This window comes from Anastrepha ludens, chromosome 2, assembly GCF_028408465.1.
Source record: "Anastrepha ludens isolate Willacy chromosome 2, idAnaLude1.1, whole genome shotgun sequence".
Lineage (NCBI taxonomy): Eukaryota > Metazoa > Arthropoda > Insecta > Diptera > Tephritidae > Anastrepha > Anastrepha ludens.
The window spans coordinates 42,049,984-42,074,880 of NC_071498.1; the positions used below are offsets into that span (position 1 = coordinate 42,049,984).

Sequence of the window (24,897 nt, forward strand, 5' to 3'; positions counted from 1 at the left end):
TCATTTGCATTAAAACAAATTTTCAACATAATGTATATTTTTTCTTTTATACAAACACTCATCATGCTGTTATATGAAATGCATAGTACTATAAGTATGTATGAATGTGCATACATTTTTATTGTTCATTTTCGACGCTAGCCCCATATCGCATGAGCTGTTAAGTGAGTCAATTATTGTTGTGGGTTTGGTCGAATGTTAAAAAGTGTGCTAAGTGGTAGAGAGACGATTTGCTCGTTTTCTCTGATTATCAGCCACAGCATTGCTAATTAAATGCAACTCTGCGTAGCGCACGTAATTGACAGATTTAGCGCTGTGTGACCCATATTATGCATTGCTGCAATTGTGCGGTGTGGAATGTGGCGTGTGGGTTCCTTTGACAGGGTGTAACGCTGGGCGGGTGGCAACACAACGTGAGCTAAACTTATGCAAAATATTGAATGGGCGAGAATTTCACTATTTTCTTTTCACTATTTTTCTTTGCCTTATAATTATTTTCTTAGTCGTTCACAATAATAGCAGCGCGACGTGTTGCTTTGTTCTGACTATTTATTTATTTAACTTTTTAATTATTTTTTAAAAATAAAGTTTTTACTATAAAAAAACCATATAACTTAAAAATTTCATATTCCGTATGAAATGTAGAAAAATTCGATGAGCTTCCATCAGCATTTTTAGACAAACTGCAATACACAATTTTATAACACACTTTGTCTTTTCTGGATAATAGGGTTCAACTTTGAAGTGTCTTAGAAATTGTATTAGGTAGGTAGGTGAAATGGTTGAAGTGCCATTCTGGCACTCCTCAAGTAGCACTGAAGCGCCGTTTGAATAACATTATGAGACTTCCAACAGGCAGATATCTGCAGCCAGCCAGAGCTGTTGATATAATGGACAAGATTGATTTGATTTAGGTTGGCGCATTGCCCCAGGCTGTCGAAGAAAGGAGCGCCCATTGATCTTAATCGTCGAGCTGCTAAACCCGGAAATTTACAGAGAAAGTGCTCAACAGTCTCCTTCTCTGAAAGCTCCCCACAGCTTCTGTAATGGGCGTTAAATGGTTTACCCTAGATTTTCCGCGTCTGTTCCAGTTACCGGTAAACACAGCTACGAGCTTGGAAATTTAATGGCGAGGAGTCCAAAGAACTTCCTGAGTCCTTCAAATATTGTACTGGGGCCAAAGGGTTTTCGAAATAGCACATGAAGTAATAGAGTTCCATGTTTTCTGTGCCTTCCTGAGAAATAATTCTTACAGGGCGATGCCGATGACCGGGTAGGAGGTCTCTGAGGCCAATTCAGTCCCCTTCCTGGCAAGCTCATCATCAATTTCATTTTCCTCTATGTTCCTATGTCCTGGAACCCAGATCAGAGAAATGTTACCTGCATAGCCAAGAGATTTTATCTCCTCCTTACAAGAGTTTACTTACTTCCTTCTACGCCATGGCGTTGTTAGAGCCTTGTTCGTGGCTTGACTATCGGAGAAAATGTTAATATCTCCCTCGCTCCCGCATTCCATAAGCATTTTGCATGCCTGCAGGATCGCAAAGACTTCTGCTTGAAAAACACTAGCAGTGTTCGGCAGTTTAAAGGAGATAAATAAATTAGCTGATTTAGAAACAAAAAAACCCTGCTCGGACTCCCGATTCCACCTTGAAACCGTCAGTGAAGGGAGAGGGGCAAGCTTCGGTGCAGATTTTCCCCTCGATCCAATTCTGCCTATTTGGAAAGATTGCCCTAGCACGACCCTCAAACTCTAGTTTGTGGATAGAGAGATCTGTTCGAAGTTTGGAGAAATACATTGTTAACTGCCCGAAAATGCTACCATGTCCCTTAAGAGATTGCCTCCAGAAGCCAACCTCCTCTAATCTGATTGCATTTTAAGCTGTAATGGGAATAAAGTAAAAGGCGATGGGAAGTAAGTGTAAAACGACATTAAGGGCAGCACTGGGGCAAGTTTTACATGCCCGGTGATGCCAATGCATGCAATCCTTTGCACCCTCTCCAGTTTAGTGATATTATAGCTTTTCCGAGAAGCTTCCACCAAACCAGGCATCCATACGTTAAAATTGGCAAAACCACAGCACGATCTGTGGCTTGAGTCCCCATTTTTTACCGAACATAGATTCGCAGGAGTAGAAGGCTATACTGCCCTTTTTCCCGCGATTTTAAATGTGTAGCTTCCTATGGAGTTTGGAGTCAAGTATCACTCCAAGATACCTAACTTTCGATGAGAGCGGGAGAACGTTGTTGTTTGATTTGGGAAGTCGGAAGGGTGGAGGTTTATATTTTATGATAAAGTTCACCAGATCCATTTTGTCAGAGTTGACTCGGAGGCCGCAGTTGGTAGCCCAGCCACTGAGTACAGTCAGTGACCTTTCCAAAATCTCAGCCATGACTGAGGGAAACGGTCTCTATATCATTAGGCGTATGCTACTGCCTTACAGCCCAAATAAAATTAAATAAATGGTCAACACTTTGGCATATGTCGCTCTACCACTAAAGTGACCACAGTTTGCGAAGAACATTAACAGAGGAGGTAAAAAGTAAAAAAAAAAATACATTTTAATACAATATTTTAGTAAAGAATAAAAATAAATTAAATTTTATAGTAAGGAAATAAAAAAAAATATTTTCAAATATTTTAATAAACATTAAAAAAAAAATCATTAAAATAATGTTGAGAAAAATATTAAACTATTTTAGTGAAAAAAAATATTTAAATATTTTATTAAAAGATTTAAAAAATTTGTATTAAAATATTTAAAAAAATTTTTTTTTTAATATTTTAGTAAAAATTAAAATAAAATTTTGTTTTTAATATAATAGAAAAATTAATTAAAAAAATTGATATTACATCATATATATATATATATATATATATATAATATACAATATTACAATGATAAAAAATGAAACAAAACAAAAAAATATATTAAAATATTTCAATAAAAAAAAAAAATCTTGACAAAAGTTTAGTAAAAAATTAACAAAATAAATTATTAAAATATTTTTTCTAAAAGATAAAAAAAGATTATTAAAAAAGGTCCTTGCACTCGATGCTTAGCAAAATAAGCTAGCCTGTGTTCAAGGACGATGTACAAAATTGGCTTGCCTTGAGCGTCTTTAAAGGAGGCAAATAAAATTCTATGGGTGCTCTTTACATACATACATACATACATACATACACACTCAAGTCAATGAAAACGTTCGCGTTAATTTCTAATCTCTTAAACATAAATTAATTGTCAACTCTTTCTTTATCTCTTTCCAGTGGCCACCGGTCGCAACTCATCAACATTGCGCGTACGCAGTAAACTCGATACTGCTGCTGTTGAGAAAGCTTTCCTAGCGCCAATAAGCATGGTCCGATTGCGTTTGGAACAGAATCAACAAATATCCGACAATGTTGTCTCCTCATCCACCACAGGGCCAGAAGCGATGCGCGCCATCACAGCCGATGAAATGGATCTGGACAACGACATCACCGATGAAGAAGACTGCGAAGTACATTCCATAACAAGTGGTGCGATTTGTCACAACACCAACAACAAGGACACTACCAATAGCAATAGCAGTGACAGCGGTATTGCCTACAGCAACAATTCTCACACACGACAACTGCTTCAATGCGCCGTTAAAACAGTATTCCCAGCGCCCACGTTGCACGATAAACATTTACTACCAATCACAAGCACTGCGAACAAACATAGCATAAACAGCAACAACAACAACATTGGCAACAGTCATAATCATCATAAGCGACATTATGCCAGTGATGATGATGATGAGCACGATTCCGATACATATTCAAGTATGTGTGAGATTAAAAATACCGAAGGACTGTTGGCGATTGCGCTAAAGACTATCAAGCTGGTGAAACGCAACCAAATGTTGCAACGACGGCTAGCGCAGCTGCAACTCGAAACATCAGAGTTTATACAATCGGTGTTGGCGAATCCAGAGAACCGGCATTTTCGTGACAAGATGCAATCGCCTGCAACATCGCCAACTCCAACTACGCTGCACTCGCCAACTACGACAACAATGCGGCAGCAGAGCCAAAATGCCACGGAAGCATAAATAGCAGATTCTACATTTTGCATACACACATACGCCCTATACATGTGCATGTAGTTGTATTCTGGCGTCGACATGTTGCTGGTGATGGAGCGCGCAGCCACATGTTGCTTACTTTATTGTTGCGAAGCACAAATCAACTATCGTTAACAAACACCCACACACACACACACACACATACACGGAAACACGCGCGCGCATTGTTAATGCGCTTTGCTGTGGAGCGCAGCTTTCGTACAAAACTACATCTGAAGAGCTTGTGTTGCATACTTGCAGGCGCATCTCAATTTCTCCTCAAAATGTGATAAACAGCAAAATCAAAGTTCACCACGTGTTGCCGCTCTACTAAATATCTAACTAGTAAATGAACTCAACCCATATACATACAAGTATAATAATAGATACCAACATATATTAACTACAATTAAAAATTAACTACGCTATATAGATATTTATTCAACTAGTAGGAATTTATTGCTAGAAAAAATAAAAAATACAGCAAATATTTAAATAAAACTATTTTAACTTTAAAATATATCTAGTCACAACTGGTATTCTCTCGTAATGTGCCGAAGGTACAGTTAGTTTAGACTTTATTTCGGTAACCTAACTTATTCTTCTTTCAACTTACACTGTATGAAAAGGTGTGTAAGCGATTAGTCGAAATTGAACTTACAGTAAAACATTAAATATCTGCAATTTTTAGATTCCTAACTGCCAAACCCTTGTCTAAAAAATTCTCCTGACCCTGTTATTTGTATGAGGAAGAACGAAATCAAGCAATCGGATTTTGACAATGCATTAGGTCTCCTCTTCCCCCCCGGTAGACAATTGCAAACCTCCGAGTGTATTTCTGCCATGAAAAAGTTCCTCATGAAAACCATTTGCTGTGCGGAGTCGACTTAAAACTGTAAAACAATATCAAGGCGCACGTCACAAGTAGAAGGAGGAGTTCGTCCAAATACCTAGCAGAAGTGTAACCGCCAATTATTTATTTTATTTCTTTTTTTAAATACTTGCTTACTGAAAAAAGTATCCAGTATTTACTTGCAAGCACAGATAACGCGGCATCACCACGTACAAGTCAGATTTCCGGATTTTTCAGCTTTTGATCAGAGAAGTCCTCCAGTACTCGATTTTAAACCAAAAGTACTCGAATAGATGTACTGTCATACTTGAATAACCGTTATTTGTTTTTTCATCCCTGTCATAGCGTTGTCGCTCATGATTAAGTATGCCACTTCAGTGTTACAGCTAGGAACGTCAGGAAACGCAACACTTAACGCTCTTGTTTAATGTTTTTTTAGAGCTTTAAGAAATAAAAAAAAGGGAAATCAGGCTTATCAGATGTGCGTCTTGAAAACCTTCAAAAACAAAAAAAAAAAACTTAAGCAGAAGTAAATTTTAAACGAATTTACTTGTTTGATGTAGCAGCAAGTTGTCGTACAACTGGCACACAAGAAAAATTGTATGCCAATAAACAAATTCAAAGAGGGGCACGTAAGAATATTGCCATGCTAGCACAAAAGTGAATGTATTGAGTAGTCATAAGAAAAATTGAATTGGTTGACTAATCGCTGCCAATTTCCTACGCTGAGTTAAGTTAAATTATGTCTAGACTAATTGTGCCTTATGGGTCATGCGAAAGTGTGGTAGCTCGAGAGAGAAAGTGAAGAAGAGAGACGAAAGAGCGTAAGAGGTAAAGCGAAATAGTGAAACATAAAATCGCGGCAACCCTACCACCACCATAAACGGAGCAGCTCTATAGCGAAACTGTTGGCACGTAGTGATCTCAAGAAATTATCAGAACGTACTGAGTTAAAATATATATCAAAGAATTACTTTATTTGCGCAGTTATTTATATAATAAATGTATTTCTTTATATATCTTTAGACATACATACCTACTATACTCTATTCCCCGATGCATTAAAATAAAATTTTGCTATTAATTAAAAGATGAATAAAAATAAATATGAAAATGTCAATTCAGCAGACATTTTTAAGTTTTCTTTGCATTTTCCATGAATTTGTGGGTAATCTTTGGAAATTGTTGCTAAGCTCTAAAGCACATTTTCTGCTTTACATAAAAATATTTATAACTACAACTCTACGCATTTCGCTTTTATTTACTTTGAGGCAAGAAAGATTGCATCTAAAAAAATGCCAAATATTTATAAGCTTAAACTGCATAGTATTGAAATAAAGTTTGCATGGCTGAAATTTAATTTGCTTCTGCTATGCTGGAGGCGCTGCTTTCCGAAATAAATAAAAATTTGTATATATTTTCCCAAAACTTCGATTCGCAAGAGGTAATGCATGCATGGACGCCTATTTTCTGTATGTATTTTTAGTTTCTGCTTAGAAAATCTACTGATTGGTAACTATAAGTCTAAAATTATCTTGAGGGCTTTTGATAAAATGGTTAAACTTTTGTAGTTAGTAAGGAGAAAAAAAATTTAAGTAAGAAGTTGAGAAAAAGTTAATAAAGTAAAAGAATTAAGAAATTTTATTGTATGAATGATTAAAATAAATTGCTTATGACTCATTTAAGGAACATAATTGTATTTTTTATTATAATTATTATGTTTTTATTATAAGTGTAATTTTTTTGTTTTTGACAAATATGACTTATATTTATTTGGAGCGCTAAATTGGATATTTAAATGACGTAAAATACAAAATGTTTGTTTGTCTTTGTGAAAATTTTGCACTTGGATGTGAATAACAACAAAAAAACTAAACAGAAAGAAAAATCTAAAAACACAATTTAAAATGTGAAAACAGCAAGTAATTTTAGTAACAGCCTATTTTATTTTAAAATTTCTTTGATAAAAAAAATATTTTATTATTATTATTTTTAATTTAATTCACAAATCAGCAAGCAATGAAACAAATTTGACTTGCCTTTATTATAAAAAAAAAAAAAATGATAAATCTGAAAAAATTAAAATTGCTATTTATTTTAAGATTTAAAGCTCGTAAAAAATAATGTAAAACTTATTTTATTATATTATTACATTTTGTTAAAATTAAATGTTTTATTATTTACATTTTGTTAAAATTAAATGTTTTATTATTTACATTTTGTTAAAATTAAAATTTGATTGCCGCTTAAGAGGAAAAATTAAATCAGGTATTTGTTTTTATTTCAATTTCATGCTGAGCAGTAAAAAACTGCAATCAGCTGAACATAAAGAGAAAAGTTTTAAATAGAAGATTTCCACGCGCTTATTGATGGAAAAATTGAATGTAAACATTTTTCAATCTTTAATAAAATTGTGCAAAACTGAAAGCTATTTTTTATTTCAATTCGGTTGCGAATTATAAAAAGATATTAAATAACTAAGCTGAAAATAAATAAAAAAATCATGAGTTAAACAAATCTTAAACCATTTGTAATTGAACAAAGTTAATACAAATATTTGTTTGCATTTTTAATGTAATAATATATAAAATTTAAAATATTCTTTTTGTTGATTTGTGTTGGCTGCGATTAATAAAAATAATTTCAAATTTAAAGTTTTTTGAATAGGAAAAAATAAATACAAACATTTTTTTTTACTTTTTAATGGAACAATATATAAGAAAAAATAAATAAAAAATTTTAAATTGAAAGATTTTTGAATCAGCTGTAATCAGAAAAAATTAACAAAAATATTTTTCGATTTTTTTAATGAAATAATTTAAAATTGCAAACTAAAGGGTGGTTAAGTTTCAAGGGCCGGTGTTGATTTTGAATGAAATACAATTTTTTTAGGAAATTATTGTCATTTCTCTTTATTATGATAATATTGGTATGGCTCAATTATGTATGAAACAAAATATCGGCCAAATGGCCGCCGCGACCTCGGCGACACGCCTCCATCCGATGGTCCAAATTTTCGATGACGCTGTGGCATAATTGAGGTTCTATGCCGTTAATGTGCCGAATTATCTCATCCTTTAGCTCTTGAATTGTTGCTGGCTTATCGGCATACATCTTTTCTTTCAAATAACCCCAAAGAAAGAAGTCCAACGGTGTCAAATCACATGATCTTGGCGGCCAATTGACATCGCCGCGATGTGAGATTATGCGGCCATCAAATTTTTCACGCAAAAGAGCCATTGTTTCGTTAGCTGTGTGACGACAAGTGGCACCGTCCTTTTGAAACCACATAACGTCCACATCCACATCTTCCAAATTTTCACGATAGCGAATACTATTCACAGTAACTGCCTGACCTCCAAAATGAAGGAAAAAATACGGCCCAATGATGCCGCCGGCCCATAAACCGCACCAAACAGTCACTCTTTGTGGGTGCATTGGTTTTTCGGTAGTCACTCTTGGATTATCATTCGCCCAAATGCGGCAACTCTGCTTATTGACGAATCCACTGAGGAGAAAATGTGCCTCATCACTGAAGAAGATTTTCTTTGAAAATTGGTCATTCACTGTTGCCATTTCCTGCCACCATTCTGACCATTGACGACGTTTGAAATGGTCAAGAGGCTTTAGTTCTTGAGTCAATTGCACCTTATAAGCGTGTAAATGTAAGTCTTTATGCATAATGTCCATCAACGACGAGCGTGAGAGGTGCAATTGTTGGGCACGACGACGAGTTGAGGTGGACGGCTCTTCAACCACACTATCGCGAACAGCAGCAATTTTTTCTGCAGTACGAGCTATACGAGCATGCACTGGTATTTTCACATTTCCTACAGACCCGGTTTGCTCAAACTTTTGCACAATTTGTCCGATTGTACTCACATTTGGACGACTAAATTGATCGAAAAAATCACGAAGTGCGCGATATGCATTTTGATTTGAACGCCAATTTTCATAATAAACCTGAATAACTGTAAAGCGTTGCTCGATTGTATATCTTTCCATGGTTCAAATTGAGTTAGTCTGGAATTGAAAAATGTCAAATGAAATGCAGAAAAAAAATTGACGTTTAGGTGTGGTTCACATTCAATATCGGGACTTGAAATTCAACCACCCTTTATTTGTTTAATTCAATTTGATTACGATTAATAAAAAAATTTTAAAATTTACATTAGCTGAAAATAAATAAACACAGCTGAATTAAAAGATTTTTGAATCATCTGTAATGGAAAAAATTTAATACTAAATTTTCTTTGCTTTTTTGAATGAAGTAAATAAAAATTAAAATATTGTTTTTGTTAACTCCGAAAAAGTTTTTAAAAATGTGAATCAGCTGAAAATAAATAAAAAAGTTTTAAGCCGTCTGTTAATACAAAAAATTTAAAGTGCAAGTTTTTTGAACTTTTTTTTATTATTTCAACAAAAATTTTTTTCAAATTTTAACTTTTTTTTTTCAATTTGGTTGGCATGCACAAACAATTAAATCAACTGCAAATAAATTAAAGAGTTTTGAGTCATCTGTTAATACAAAAAATTTAAAGTGCAAGTTTTTTGAACTTTTTTTATTATTTCAACTAAAATTTTTTTAAAATTCTAACTATGATATTTCTTTTCTTCAGTTTGGCTGGGATGCACAAACAAATTTAAATCAGCTGCAAATAAATACAAAAGTTGGAATTAAAAGATTTTTAAATGCTCTATTATTCCAAAAAATTTAATAAACGAAGTTTTCAATTCAATTTACTTCTTTAAAATAAAAAGTAAAAAATATGTACAGCTGCTAGGGTGTTGCGAAATTAAAACTTTAAAAAGTTTGAAAAGAAGTCAATTTTTTGAATATAAAATAATTTCACTTAATTAATTAATCTATCAACATACAATAAATATTTTTAATAAGAAGAGACCCCATAATTCTTGCATATTTCAAAATATATTCACTTAATAAGTTATTTCAGTCAAAATACCTAAAAATGTAAAACAAAAGTACTTTTAATCCATAACTATGCTATTTAACTAGTGTGTTAATACTTTGTTGAGTATCCTTTATTGGCAATTGCGGCCGCACAGCGCCTTGGCATGGAATCCACTAAATACTGGCATCTAGTAATCGGAATTCTCTCCCAACTTTCCTTTACAACCAATCAAAAGGCCACATTACTAGTTGGATTCACACTTGAAATCCTGCCTTTTTAACATCAGTCCACAAATTCTCAATTGGGTTGAGATCTGGATACTGTCGAGGTCATTCCATGACGTTGATGGTGTTGTGCCCAAACCATTTTTTAGCCCTTTTGCTCGTGTGCTTGGGGTCACTGTCTTGCTAGAATACCCATTTTAATGGCATTTCATCCCCTAAATATGGTAGCATTACATTTTGTAGGATATCGACGCAGACGTGCTGATCCATGGTCGTTCTAATCCAATGAATCGGACCTACTCTATAATAGGAAAAGCACGCCCATATCATAGCAATGTTTAATGTTTTTTTTGTGTACATCGGTCTATATTCTTCATTTGATGGTCTCCTAATGTAACTACGAAAACCAGTCCCTCCATACAATACGATTTTGCTCTTATCTGTCCACAATATGTTTCTCCACTTTTTCACTGGCCAATTGGAGTGTTGCTTAGCAAATTTCATGCGTTTAGCTGCGTGTTTAATGGTCAAAAGCGGAACTTTTCTCGGACTACAAGCGTTAAAATTATTTCCTCTCAGTTGAGTGCGAATGGTTTCAACAGATGCAGCAATATTTAGATCCTTTTTAAGCTCCGTTGCTGGCTCTGTCTAATTAATCGCTTGACGAGTAATGGCGGCATAATAGGTTTTCGTCTACGAGACTCTACTTTTTAGAAAAATTTCTTGGCACTACTACACATTTTGTTTGAGCAGCCCATTAACCGACTTATTTCGGTGAAGGTTTTGCCCTACTTAAGCATTTTTTAATAATTGTAGTTTTTTTCTTCACTGCAGCGCTTTCCGCGGCTCATATTGGAAAAATAGATATTAATTAGATGTTTTATCTGTTATATCTTTTAAAAAATCACCTTTTCAACAAAAACTCGTGCTTCCCAATGATAATTTTCGCGCAAATGCTTTTTTCGACAAAAACATGTGTTTGGTGCTATTATTTTTACCGCGCTATTTTGCATTCCCCTTTCAATTCTGCTTCTTTTGAGAAGAACCGTTATCATTTTAGTTCTGTTTTTTGCTCTCCCAAATCAGAGAGACTCCCAGTAAGACAAGAGAAAGAAACTGCAAACCAAATTCCTTTTAGTCATGTTTTACAGTGAAATAAAGTGAGTTGCTTGTTACTGTGCTATTATTTTCATCAGCACTGTATATATTTGCAGACATAAAACTGGTAATAAAATTATCCAAAAAAATTTTAATAATGAATAATCTTTGTTAATTCCAATTTGGTTGCGCAAGAAGGAAAAAACTGAAGGAAAAACTGAAGTCAAAAAGATGCAAATATTACTTCAAGTATTTTATAATAGTTTTTTAATGATAAAAATTAAGATGTTTTATATTTAAAGTTTTCAATCAGCAAATAATAAAAAATTTTGTATTAAACATATTTTATAAAGCAATTATAAAGTTTCTTTTATTAAAAAAAAAAAGATTTGTTCTTTTAATGTAATAGCCTCAATTAGCAAGCAAAAAAAGGGTATAAAATAAAATTTTGTCAACTCTTTTATTTAAAACCCTAAATGGGTAGTAAAAATAGCATTTTTCAAAATTAAAAATTCATATTTAAATAATGAATAATATAAAACATTTTTTTTTTTTTAATTTCGATAATCCATTTTTATTAAAAAGAGTTTGTTCTTTGAATGCAAGAACAAGAAAAGAGAAAAAAAAATGCAATCCTTTCATTTAAAATCTAAATTTGGTATTAAAAAATAACTTGTTTTAAAAGCTAAAATTCATAAGGAAATAACTAAGAATATTTTATATTCGTGTGTTTGTTTTTAATTCCGATTTGGGTGTGAATATTAAAAGAGAAATAAAAAAATTCAGCAAGCAAAAAATAAAGAGGTTTTAACTATGTAAAGCATTTATGCAAAAATTGTAATTAAAAAAGCATTGAAATTTGTTTTCCACATTATTATTTAAAATGTAGTAGTAACAGTAAAAACCGATTTGAAGACTTAAAATTCGTAATGAAGTAAGGCATTTTTTTTGTGATTTTTTTTAATTTCGGAAAAACCTATAAACTTCAATTTAAATCAATAAGTAATGCTGGTTTCTACATTTAAGGCTTTAAATCAGAAATGCTAAGCAAGAAAAGTATATTTTTTTCCCGAAAATGTTGGTTTTTTAAATTTCCAAATCCAAATTCCAAAAAAAAATTTCCAAAAAGCCAAGAAACAATTTTTATTTTTCGTTTTAGAGCTTAAACCAGAAATAAAAAGCAAGCAAATTGATATCTCTTTTATGCTGAAGTTTGTTTAGTTTATTTACGAAATCTAAATTTGAAAAAATTATTTTAGAATATCCTAACTTCAAGTTTAAAACTTTTGGACCCCTTAATTTTCGTTTTCATATTTAGCCTGAATCATTATAATACATTTTTTTAAATTGCGTTAAATAAAATTTGATTTTTAAGGTTAGTTCTGCAAATCAAGGAGGGATTAGCGTTAACACCTGTGAAATTGCTAGGCAAACATGGCCAAGTCTAAATTTACGTCTGTCCAAGAGCATTAAAAACTGAGTAGACTTCAAATCAGGACCTTAGTAGGGGCCCTCACAAGACATGATCTCATAGGAAATCATGCAAGGAGATTAGGCGTTTACACGCATGATTTCTGCCGCAGCTGCAGAAATGAGGAGGAGTTCGAAACAATTCAACACCTTTTTTGCACATGCCCAGCTCTAGCCAGAAGCAGGAACCGATTTTCGAAATCCTACTTCTTAACGAATATAGATAATCTATACACTTGAGGTATCAACAACCTTTTACGCTTTGTAAAAAGCTCAGGATGGTTCAATATGGAGAGGGAAATGTAACCCCGCCCCTGCGGCTCACAACGGACCCATTTCGTGGTCTAAGTGGCATCGTTGTCTCTATGTGCGATGCGGCTGCCAAACCTAACCTAAGTTTAGAAATTCTAAAGTAAATCATTAAATTTTAATATATGTTATTTACTGAAAAAATGGACTTTGTATCATGTTTTGAAATTTAAAATCTAATTTTTTATTTTTTTTTTTATTTCTTTTAATTTAATTTAAATTCAAATGTTAATTTTTAGTCTCTTGCTTTAGTTTGAAACTCTCTCTTTTTTACTCCAAATTCTTTTTTCACTTGAAAGTTAATTAATCTGCATGAAAACATAATAAAGCCGAGGTACCGATTGTTTTTATTCAAAAACAGTCGAATATCTTGAAAACATAAAAAGCTAAACAAATTTAACAAAACTGAAAGTTCATTAATCTTAATGAAAATATTTAATTCAAAGCCGTGCTTGAAACACCAAATGATAGAAAAAGTTTTTTGCAAAAATGGTCGCCTCTCAGCAGACATTGGCAAACCTCCGAGTGTATTTCTGCCCTAAAAAACTCCTCATAACAAAAAAATCATCGGCCTTTGGGAGTCAGGTTAAAACTGTAAGGTCCCTCCATTTGTTAAACAACATCAAAATGTCCACTATAAATAGGAGAAGAAGGACAAGGTTAGGTTAGGTTAGGTTGAAGCGGTTGTCCTGTGGGACACACTCAGGCTCATGACCCATTGTGATGCCGCGTGGGGAGCTTGTCCCTATCTCTCCTAACACCAGTGTGTGCTTTTCAAAAATTTTAAAATATCTCTGATTTCTGTAGAACTGAGATCTTCCAACTTATCAAAAAATTGTTCACCCAGAATAGTAAACCTGCGTCGGGATAGAGCAAGACAGTGGCACAGTAGGGGCGAGATTGTCTCTTCCTCTTCCTCTTCAAGACAACTGCTACAGAAGCCATGTGCTTGTACACCCATCCTTTGGGCGTGTCTACCTATTAGACAGTGTCCCGTTATGACTGGGATCAATGTGCTAAGACTGTGTTTAAATTGGCTTAGCAGAGATTCTGTGCGCTTAGCATTTAAAGTCGGACACAGCTGTGGGGCGATTTTGCAAGTGGCTTCATTACGTCATCTTTCATTCGTTACTTTTACAATTTCTTCGCGGAAACGTAGTTTACATGTTTGCAAGTGTATACTTACCTATATCATTGTCTATGTACTCATCAGTCAATTTGGTACCGATTTTCTCTAGTTCATCGGCTCTGAAGGTTCCTTCAATGTCACATTAGCCAGGAACCCCCTCTTATTATTAGGTGAAATGACTCAGCCATCTCGTTAAGAGATGTGCAGCATTTCATGGCTACCTTGGAGGTTGTCGACTGTTTTGTGAGGGATTTTATCGCCGCTTGGCTATCAGTGAAAATGTAGATATCATTTCCGGATATCGCATCACACTGTATCAGTGTCGCGGGTTTTATTACTGCCATCAGTTCAGCCTGAAAGACACTACAGTAGTCGGGGAACCTTGTCAACCTTTCTGAAGGGTATACCACCATATTACAATACCATAGTGGAGAATTGGCCTAACCACTGCTGTGTAGAGCCAATGTATCATTCTGGGTTCCAGTCCCCATTTCTTCCCAATAAGCCTTCCGTAGGAGTACATTGCGGTCATAGCTTTGCGTACTCTGTCTGCGCCTGTGAGCCCCCAGTTTAGCTTCCTATCTAGTACAAGTCCTAGATATCTTGCCCTTTCTGTTACTCTAAGTGGTTTCCCTCCTAGGAATATTTGTTTACTACTAAACAGTATCAGATCCGTTTTTTCCGGACATATTTCTAGTCCTCGACTTTTACACCAAAGTGGTAATCTGTTGAGAGGTCTTTGCTTGGTCAAACACCTAACAGAAGTATACGCGGCAATTATTATTTTTTATTTATTTATTACAGCTATTTATTTCAAAATTAAAAAAAAATTAACTGCAAAATAATTAAAATGTTTTTGTTTTTGAATTTTTTGTAACTGAAATATTTAACCTCGAATTTTTTTCTCAATTGAATTGAAAGTTTTGATTAACATTTCATTGATTTCATTTTTTTTTAAATAAGTTGTTTCAGGGCCGGTATTTAAATGAATGCAGATACTTTTATATTGTTTTGATTTTTTGGTGTGTCGACACTTTGACTTTAGTCTGAAATCAGTCGTCTTCAGCTTCAACTTTAAATTTTTTTATTTTTTTAGTTTTTTATTGATTTATATTTCGTATTTTATTTATTTAGTTTAAATTTTGTCTGAAAATAACATTTCGTACTCATTGCAGTGCTAACAATCAGCTAAAATATTATTTTAAAATATTTTTTTCACAAAAATTTTAAAAACTATGACTCAAAAAACAAAATATAAACAAAACCATCTTAAATATTGAACTCTTTAATTTTAGAAAAGGCTTTTAGAAAATAAATTTTAGATTTTGGAACTTTTTTGGCTCAAACATCTGCATTAAAAGCAAAGAAAAAAAAACAAAAAAATTTTTTTTTTTTCTTAATTAATTCATAAACAGTTCGAAATTGTCAAATCTTCGTTTTTTTGAAAGTATGAAAATTTTATAAACTTAAATTGCCCATCAAGTTTTTATTTTCCAACGACGGAATAAAATGTGCGGAAATGAGAAGAATTCAAATTTTAAAAAATTTAGGAATTTTTGAAAACCATAAACATTACATTTTTTAATTTGAACTGTTTGAGAACTAAAGGGTTTTCCAATAAGAGGTCTTATTTTGATATGCAAAGAAAAATGGTATTTTTTAATAGAAATAATCGGATGTTCATTTCATTATAAAGAGGAAGGTATGCCGTTAATAGTGAGAAATAACATCAGGTAAATGACCACCACGACCAGGCTTAGAGGGCAATATCCTTTTTCATGAAAATTTCCATAACCGAATTGCAAAGTGGCTGTCCTATGTCCTTGATAGCCTCACGAATTCCATCTTTGAGTTCTTGAGTCGATCCTGGGCTGTTGGTGTAGACATTCTCTTTCACGTGGCTCCAAGGAAAAAAGTCACAAGGTGTTAAATCACAAGATCTCGATGGCCAATTGTGATCACCTCTTCGAGAGTTAACACGGTCCGGAAACTTTTCCCGTAAAAGATCAATGGTTTCGTTGCTTGTGTGGCACATAACACCGCCTTGTTGAAAATAAACGTTGTCCAGATCAATACCATCCAATTCGATAGCGATAGATAACACTTGTTATTGGAAATCCCTTTACAAAAAGAAAAAGGTTTTGATTTTCGAGTGATGAAATATGTAAATAAATGAAAATTACAAAAAAAAATTTAAGTTCAATTACATTTTTTTTTTGAAAATATGAAAATTATTATTAATTTACTTCTAAAAACTATTTCAGATTTTTAAAATTTTATTAAAAGAAAAAAAAGAAATATTTGCCAAGCTTTTGATTTCTGCTTGAAATAAATAAATTAAGCATAGGCTTTAAAATACCCAATGGATTTAAATTGAAGTAAAAATATTTTGGGATATTATAAATATGAAAATTTCTATTTTAGTTTAGCTTTTGTGAAAAATTTTACGTTAGACCAGTTAGAGTTTTTTAGTGTATTCGATTTTGCCAGCAAAGAAAATACAATTTTTTTTTACTTTTTCAAAATTAAAAAAAAAAAAAAAAATTTTTCCAAAATTTTTGAATTAAAACTTTTTTGTTTCAGTTTTTTGAAGTTCCTGCTCTTTTAAAAATAAAATAAACAAATAAATCAAATTACTCGTACATATTCAAATTTTATAACAAATTTAAATAAAAAAGCTACACTTTTTTTCTAGGCATTTTGTATTTTCTTACATTCTTTATATTTCCTTATTAATAGTCATAACAAATTTTGTTGTTTTTTTTTTACTAAAACTATATGAAACTATCGAAGAAACGATTTGTTAACAAAAAAACAAAAACAAAACAAACAAAGAAAAAACCTAAAATTAAAAATGTAACAAAAAAGCTTCTCTAGAGCCAAAATTAAAACCATTGTGTAACATTTAAAAAAAGTCGCTTATTTATCTACTAAATATATTTATAACAATTGTATTTTGATAAGAAAACATACAAAAGTGTTATTGAGACAAAGGCAAAAACAAAAAAAAGAACAATTTTTTTTAAAACTAATTGGCATAAATATTTTCTATGTGTACATGTATTTGATAATTTTTTTCATATACATACATACATCTTTTGATAAAATAACTTACATTATACATCCATTGCATACATTTGCATCGTATGAAATAAGTTTATAAGGAAATTATTATTAAAAAAAGTGTATTTGTAATTTTTTATTGCTAGGTTGGCAGGAAAAGCTGATAATAGAGACGGAGATGTGAACAAGTAGATTTAAAAATGCAAACGAAATTAAAAATGAAAATGGAAATATGCATTGAAGAGTCCTTTTTCCAAGAGCAAAACAATAAAAAGAAGAAAGTAAATAATTTATGGGACAAACATTTCAAATTTTACGAAAAGCAATTTCACATCAATAAAAACTAAGAAAAAAAATTGTTAACTGAGTTAATGTATTATTACTTACATATACATATACATACATACATATAGCGTATCGTAGTTCTATTCGATAAGTTCCACAAAGTAAATAAATAAATACATACATACATAAAAACAATAAACAATTGGCTACTTCACTCTGGAGGAATTGAGTGTAGGTACTTTCAAGTACTGCGTTGGGGAATAAGTTCATAGCGGTTTTATATTTTCTTTTATTTTACAACAATTTATTTGCTGTTTAGCAAAGGGTAAGTATTCATTCAGCAGAGAGTGAATGTGTGTTCTCTGCTGCTGCAACGGCTTGAAAATGAACGTTTTTTGAACCATATCGTTACTGCTGATGAAAAATGGGTCCTTTCCAATAATCCTGTTCGCAAACGCCAATGGTTAGATAAAGATCCATAGATATGACCTTCACCCCACTGCTGATTATTATTCCCACTAGCTATTAAACCTGAATGAGGCACTTAAAAAAAATCGACCGTCTTTAGTGAATAGACGCAAAGTTTTGTTTCACCACGACATCGCAAGACTTCCTACCGCAAGGCAAACATTAGGCAAGCTGAACGAGCTTGGATGGGAGCTATTGCCGCATCCACCATACTCTCCGGATATTGCACCTTGTGATTATAACCTTTTCCCATACGAGTAAGAAGAACTACTCCTCAAAAGAAGCTATAGAAAGGGATATCGAAGCGTATTTTGGCTCCAAGGACAAAAAATTTTTTGAGCAGGGAATTAAAAATTTGCGTAAACGTTGGGAAGACATTGTGAATAATGAAGGAAAATATATTATTGATTAATAAATACTTCAAACATCTTTTTTATTAATTTTAAAACCTCCTTTAAAAAACGCACGAACTTATGGACTGACCTCATAGTTTTAAGACTTAGAAATGATATACGCACGATGCAAAAATCAAAATTTGTTCCACACCTAGGTCCGTTTTGATACTACTGTGCTGCACGAGAACCCTATTTACCGTCCTTCGTGGTACCATTTTGTGGCTCTTCTGAAACGTAGAATTGATCCCAACCCGACGCCAGTCAGTTCTGTAAGAGAATTGAAAAAGTGTTTACCTAGACAACCTGCTCAGATTTTAGCTAGGGCTTGACAATTGCAAAGGAAGTACCCAACTGTTTCTTCCTCTTCCTCATCTCTGCAACTTCTACAATATTCATGGGATAAAACTCCTAGTCTTGAGGAATGCCTGTCAAATAGCCAATGACCGGTTAAACAGGCCACGACCTTCGAGATATTGTCTCTTGAGAGACTAAGCAACTCCTTTGTCCTTTTCTTGTTTATTTGCGGACATAGTAGCCTAGCTGTTACACATGTATCTTCAACTTCTCCATGACCTATTGACCTCTTGGATAACGCTGTTTTTTTTATTAGTTTACTTGTGGCCATCGGTATTCCAATGGTATTTTTATTACTGAGCAGTTGAAGAGCAGTACCTGCTCTGGTTAGCTCATCTGCTTTACAGCTTCCCTCAATATCTCTGTGCTCCGGAACCCTTTGAATACGACACTAATATCATTTAGGGCTGCCCGGCATTCGTGTGCAACCTTCGATCTGAGTACCTATAACCGCATTCATTGACACCTGCTCTTTTTTGCTTTCCATCGAAGCCCAAAAGCTGCCGAGCAGCCTGGAACATTTGAGAAGTGTATGGAGAAAGTGGTTGTAAAGTTCAAATTAACGGAATTGGTTTGTAAAGTTCAAAAATGGCTACTTTGACGTCTATGACACGTCCCGCAGCGGAAGAATTCTGAATTCGATAAAGACCGTCTCAAATCACTTTTTGAAGGAGAAAGGTCGCCAAACCAGTCGTAAATTGGCGGAAAAAATTAACTACGATCATAAAACGATTCTCATTAATTTTCATTTAATGGTATTTAACGAAAAATTGGGAGCCTGGGTGCCTCAGAGGTAAACGAAAAAAAGAAGGTCGGCTTCAAACTGCTTGTCAGTATCTCGCTCGCCTTGAGCAACATGCGATGAGGAATGGTGCCTAAACATCAATATGAAGCAAAGAAAGGAGTGGAGATTGAAGCCGGATCTTCATTCAAAGAAGATCATGACATGTGTTTGGTGGGACTGGGAGGGCATAGTGCACTGGGAAATGCTCGAGAAGAATGCCACGGTCCACAAAGAGCTCTACATTGCCCAGCTACACCACGTGAATGAGGCTATTCGACTGAAAAGACCTAATCGACATGGTCAAGCCATAATCCCTCCCAACAACGCCAGGCTCCATGCCAGTCATCAAAGCCACACTCCAAGAGCTCGAATGGGAAGTCCTTCGCACTCGCCGTAATCTCCGGATTACCGATTACCATTTTGTCCACTCCCTGTCAAACCGTATGATAAAGAGGTCTTTAAATATTGGTTCAATAACTTCTTTGACAACAGACCAGTTAATTTTTGGCGGAACGGCATCAACAAATTGGTAGAGAGGTGGGAAGACGTTGTAAACAACAACAGCTAATGTATAATTGATTAACTTATTTATATAATTATTGCTTTTTTTGTTTGACTTGTTTTGACTTGTATTAAGCCTTCGATAAAACGCTAAGAACTCGTACATAATTGGATTAAGCCTAGACTGGATTGGCTGGCTTGCAGTGAAAGCAAAGTATTGTGACAAATGTCTCCCTAGGAGAAACTAGCTTCTTCCAACTAATTATTACATTTATAGAAAATTATTTCAGTACTCAGCTACCATTTCCTCTTTCTTCTTGATTTTTGCAGTATTCGCTTAAACGGTTTGTTGGAGTTCAAAAATGCCACCCAGTTAGAAACACTAGGTGAAGCCAAGTTCTATTTCTTTGCCCTTTCGAATACAGATGAATCCTTCCCCTTTACTCTGTTACCAAGGAATCGAATACTCTTAGAGCTGAAGCATTTATGTATATTCTTTCGCACGACAAGACTTAAGCACACACAAACTTGGTTGTTCAATAAGTTTTGCAGTTCGATAAGAGACGGCCTTGCTAATAGCCTTCATTTTTTTGTCATGTTGGTACACTCTTCATATGAACGTATGTGAAGTTTCATTTCAATATCTTAATTTATTCTTTGTTTACAACCCAAAGAAAATGTATGAGCGAATATTGAAACTGCATAAGGATGTTTCGCTATTATTTACTACAGTAGAAAGTTGGTTTGCTGAATTTAAACGTGGTCGTGCAAGCCATGAAGACGATCCACGTCAAGCACGTCCAAAAACAGTAACAACATCAGTAATTGTAAAAAAAATACAGTACATCGTATTGGAAAATCGTCGAGTGACTGAAAGAGATTTAGTAGAAGTTCTAGGCAATGTAAGCAATATTTTGACTGAAGTCTTGGGTTTCAGAAAGTTGTGTGCACAATGGATGGCGCATTCGCTAACAATGAAAAAAAAAAAAACATTTAAAGGTGCCTTTTTCAGCAACATTTACACAGTTTTCAAAAAGATAAAGTGGATTTTGTGCGTTGATTTATCACTATGGATGAGACTTAGGTCTATCACTATGATCCTTAATCAAAACAAGAGGCTAAAGAGTGGTGTGAACCTGGTTCTTCGGCAGATAGCCCGCCCAAGAAGGTATTAGCATAAGTTTTTTGGTATAGGAAATAAATTTTGTTTGTGGATTACTTGCAAACTAGAAAAACAATGAATTCTGAATATTATTGTAAGCTTTTAGATCAGCTAAAGGAAAAATATCGTGAAAAAAGTCTCAGCTTGCAAAAGAAAAATACAATTTTTCATCGCACCGCACAAGAGTATTCGTGTTGTGCCACACCAACTAGCAAACATTTCAGCGCTTAGCTGCTGGACTCGAACAGACTGGAACCACATGAGAACATGCAGGGCGTGGCCACCATCGGACTGGCCGTTCGGCTGATGATATTATATCCCGGCTGTGGCTGCTATTGTCACCAGACGATGGACCCTACAGCGAATTTATGTACAGCGAAGACGTACATATGTTCTCGTTCAAAATGCAAACAATGCATTAGTTCGTTCCCTGCGACCGACAGTCGTGTGTGAATCACTGTCAAGTCATCCTCAATCTCAACAACGAAGAGAACGATTTTGTGTAGAAAATCATCTTGAGTGACGAGGCGCAAATTCACTTAAGCGGTTACGTCAATAACGCCAATAAGTAAAGTCTTTTTGAAGTGAAAACTTCTTTAGAATCGTTTGGAGTGATTTGAGACTCGATGAAACGAAAAAGCGACACTAAAAATGACACATATGTTGATATACGTATATGTGTGTGGCTGCGTACTGCTGAACCACGCTAGTATAGTGAGTATTGCAGTATGTATACTACACTGCCTTTTACTTGCTTTGGTGTTTAGTTCAAGCGTCATACGTATGTATGTTTGTATGTATGCTAGTACGTATGTGTGCGCGCCTGCGTATTACGGAGCCACGGTGAGCGAGAAGGCATTATGTATACCTATACTACACTACCTAATACTTGCTTAGACTAAGCGTCCTACGAATGTTTGTGTGTATGTTAGTAAGTCTGTGTAATATACGCGTTACGACGCTCTTAATAGCAACCGCGTGTGCTGTATTGCGTCCTTATTTTGAAGTGAAAACTTCTTTAGAATCGTTGGGAAGCCACTCGTATCATTTGTTGAAATTGAAAACATTGAGGATGAATAATAATAAAATGAAGAAAATAAAATATGAACTTTATAGCAATATTATAATGAACCTATAATTATCCCTTTCCTAATGCTGCTTTCGTCTCATTCTCTCTCAGTTTGTTTTACGGAAGGTTTCACTTCTATCGCGTCTAACCGTTAGACTGGTATTTTGTTTTTTTTTGGTGCACTGAAAATACGCGTGTGATGCACGAAGATCCATTACATTCACTCAAAGTCACTATGTGGTGGCAGAAATGTACAATATATCAACACTGGTGGTAGCCACTTAACGTACAGGGTTGCCCATATTCGACGGACCCATATGGCAACCCTGTATCTTTTGACAGAGACGTCAGATCGCTTAATGACGTACCGCGTTGGAAGCGTCAGTCCAAGCAGATTTTTACCATGGAACAATACACGCCACGCGAGTGCTCCCAAATTGTTGAAATTAACATTCAACAAAAGAAGTCAATTGTGAAAACTCTACGGGCGTATAAAAAATTAAAAGTGCGCCTTTTAAGAACACCATTAACCGTTTGTACGAAAGGTTTTCGACTGGTGATGCTTTTTCTAATCCAAAGAGTTATCGAAATGGCTGAAGATGACGAGCAATTTTGGAACATTATCATCATGTCCGATGAGGCTTATTTCTTATTGAATGGGACGGTAAACAAGCAAAATTGCCGTATTTACGCCACTGAAAAACCTCACGAAATTCAAGAGGCACCTCTTTACGACGAAAAAGTCACTGCTTGGTGCGGCGTTAGTGCGCAAAACAAATAGGGGGCCGTTTTTCTTCGAAAATGAAGATGGTCAAGCTGTTACCGTCAATCAGGAGCGTTATCGCGATATGATAACCACTTTTGTGATGCCAATTATTCGTCAAAAGCATATGAGGCAGTTATGGTTTCAACAAGGCGGCGCTCCACCACACACAGCTCGCACCACAATCGATTTTTTGAAGAAATTGTTTCCTCGACGTTTGATGTCGAAAAATGGCGATTTTGACTGGCCACCGCGTTCGCCCGATTTAACGCCACCTGACTTCTTCTTGTGGGGATATTTAAAATCAAAGGTTTATATTAATAAGCCAAAGGCCATTGAAGAGCTCAAGAACAACATCCGTGAGAAAATAGCCGCTATTCCAGCCGAAATGTTAGCTAAAACTATGGAAAATGCTGCAAAACGGGCACAATACGCCGTACATTGAGAGATATCATATTCAAAAAGTGATGTCAACAAATCTACTTGAACCAAATAAAATGATTATTATCGTCAACATCAAAAAAATTGTGTTTTTCTTTGATTTAAAAAAAAACACATGGGTCCGTCGAATATGGGCAACCCAGTATGTATATCACCTTTTCCACTTAACAGAAAGGTCCAAATAAAGAATTTCGCCTCTCAAAAAAGTGATGTAAAAAAGTTATTCAAAAACAAATGCGGATGACTAATTTTGCACCACCTTGTATGTCAGGATGTTTCAAAAAACATAATGAAACGTTTTTTCTTAATACTACCCCTCAAATTTGTTCTATGACCAAAAGATTAGTCATCATCCGTGCCACCACTTTGAAAACTGCAATTGAATTTGCCGGAAAAAAGGCATTTTCCGCAAATTTGGTACAAAAAAGGTTACAAGCCAGTATTACATAATCTTCTTCTTGAATTTTTCTACAAAAAAGTCTAAAAAATGATACCAAAACTAAAAACAGCTAACAGAAAAAGCAAAAACAGCTCTCAATATTGTTGGTTTGTTATATTTTTTTTTGTAATTTTGATGGCACAATTTTTTTTAAGGTATGGTGAAAAAGCATGGTGTATATAGATATCTGCATGTACGCATGGCTTTTCACCAATCAACTTATTTTACTTGCTTTACTTGCCGAAATATAAATGAGGAACCTTTTTATTATATTTCCTCATCAACAACGTCACGTACATCTCAGAAGTAAAGCACAACCTCGCAAACAGCTTAACGGTAATTTGGCCGTACAAACAGCACAGCACCACTTACACCATCAACATTTAAGTAGTTGCAAAATTGACTATAACAGCGTCAACTATAAAGGTGTCATTTAACTGAAGAGTGAACGAAATACTGCCAAGACGAGTCATCGTTCGCTCAATAGCTCACAATTTTAAGTACTCAAATTATCTGTTGGTTCAGTCCGCCCAAATATACTATTCACATACTGTATACTTATATATACCCAGTCAATCACCTTTGACTGTCTAGTTGAAGTTTTTTTTACATAAAATTATTATTTTGAAATGTTTTCTTATATGAAGAAAAAATAATAAGAGAAAAAAGAATAATAAAAAGAGTTTTACCAGGCAGTAAGGGGTTAGGGGTAGTCAGAATTTTCAAAAAATCGATTTTTTTTTTGCATTTTCTTAAAGTATAATGTTTTAAAAATATTGTGTAAAAATTTGAAGTGAATCCGACAAATACTTTTCAAGTTATTCAACAATTAACAAAGGGCGCTCGGCCGCTCCGGAGCCGATAGCAAAACTTTAAATGCGTTTTTCTCAAAACTATGTTTTTCAAACTGGTGAACACTGTAACTTAAAAACCGCTACGTAGATTTCAATAAAATTTATACAGCTTTTGAAAAACATAAAAAACTTGTGCCTGAAGGATTTTTTTTTTTTCAAAAATTTCGATTTTTTTTTAACAATTAACTGTTGGTTTTTTCCCGAAAATCTGAAAAATATTTCCTGAGGCCG

General features: G+C 34.2%; 1 protein-coding gene across 4 annotated transcripts in view; it reads left to right on the forward strand.

Moving 5' to 3' along the window:
• LOC128869647 (GATA zinc finger domain-containing protein 8) overlaps positions 1 to 7,372 on the forward strand; it is a 93,728-nt gene extending 86,356 nt beyond the window's left edge. For all 4 annotated transcript variants that reach the window (XM_054112229.1, XM_054112220.1, XM_054112242.1 and 1 more), the window contains exon 3: positions 3,272 to 7,372. In XM_054112229.1, coding sequence (XP_053968204.1) covers positions 3,272 to 4,080 — 809 coding nt within the window. In that variant the 3' untranslated portion in view covers positions 4,081 to 7,372. The remainder of the gene's footprint in view (positions 1 to 3,271) is intronic.
• The last annotated feature ends 17,525 nt before the right edge of the window (positions 7,373 to 24,897 follow it).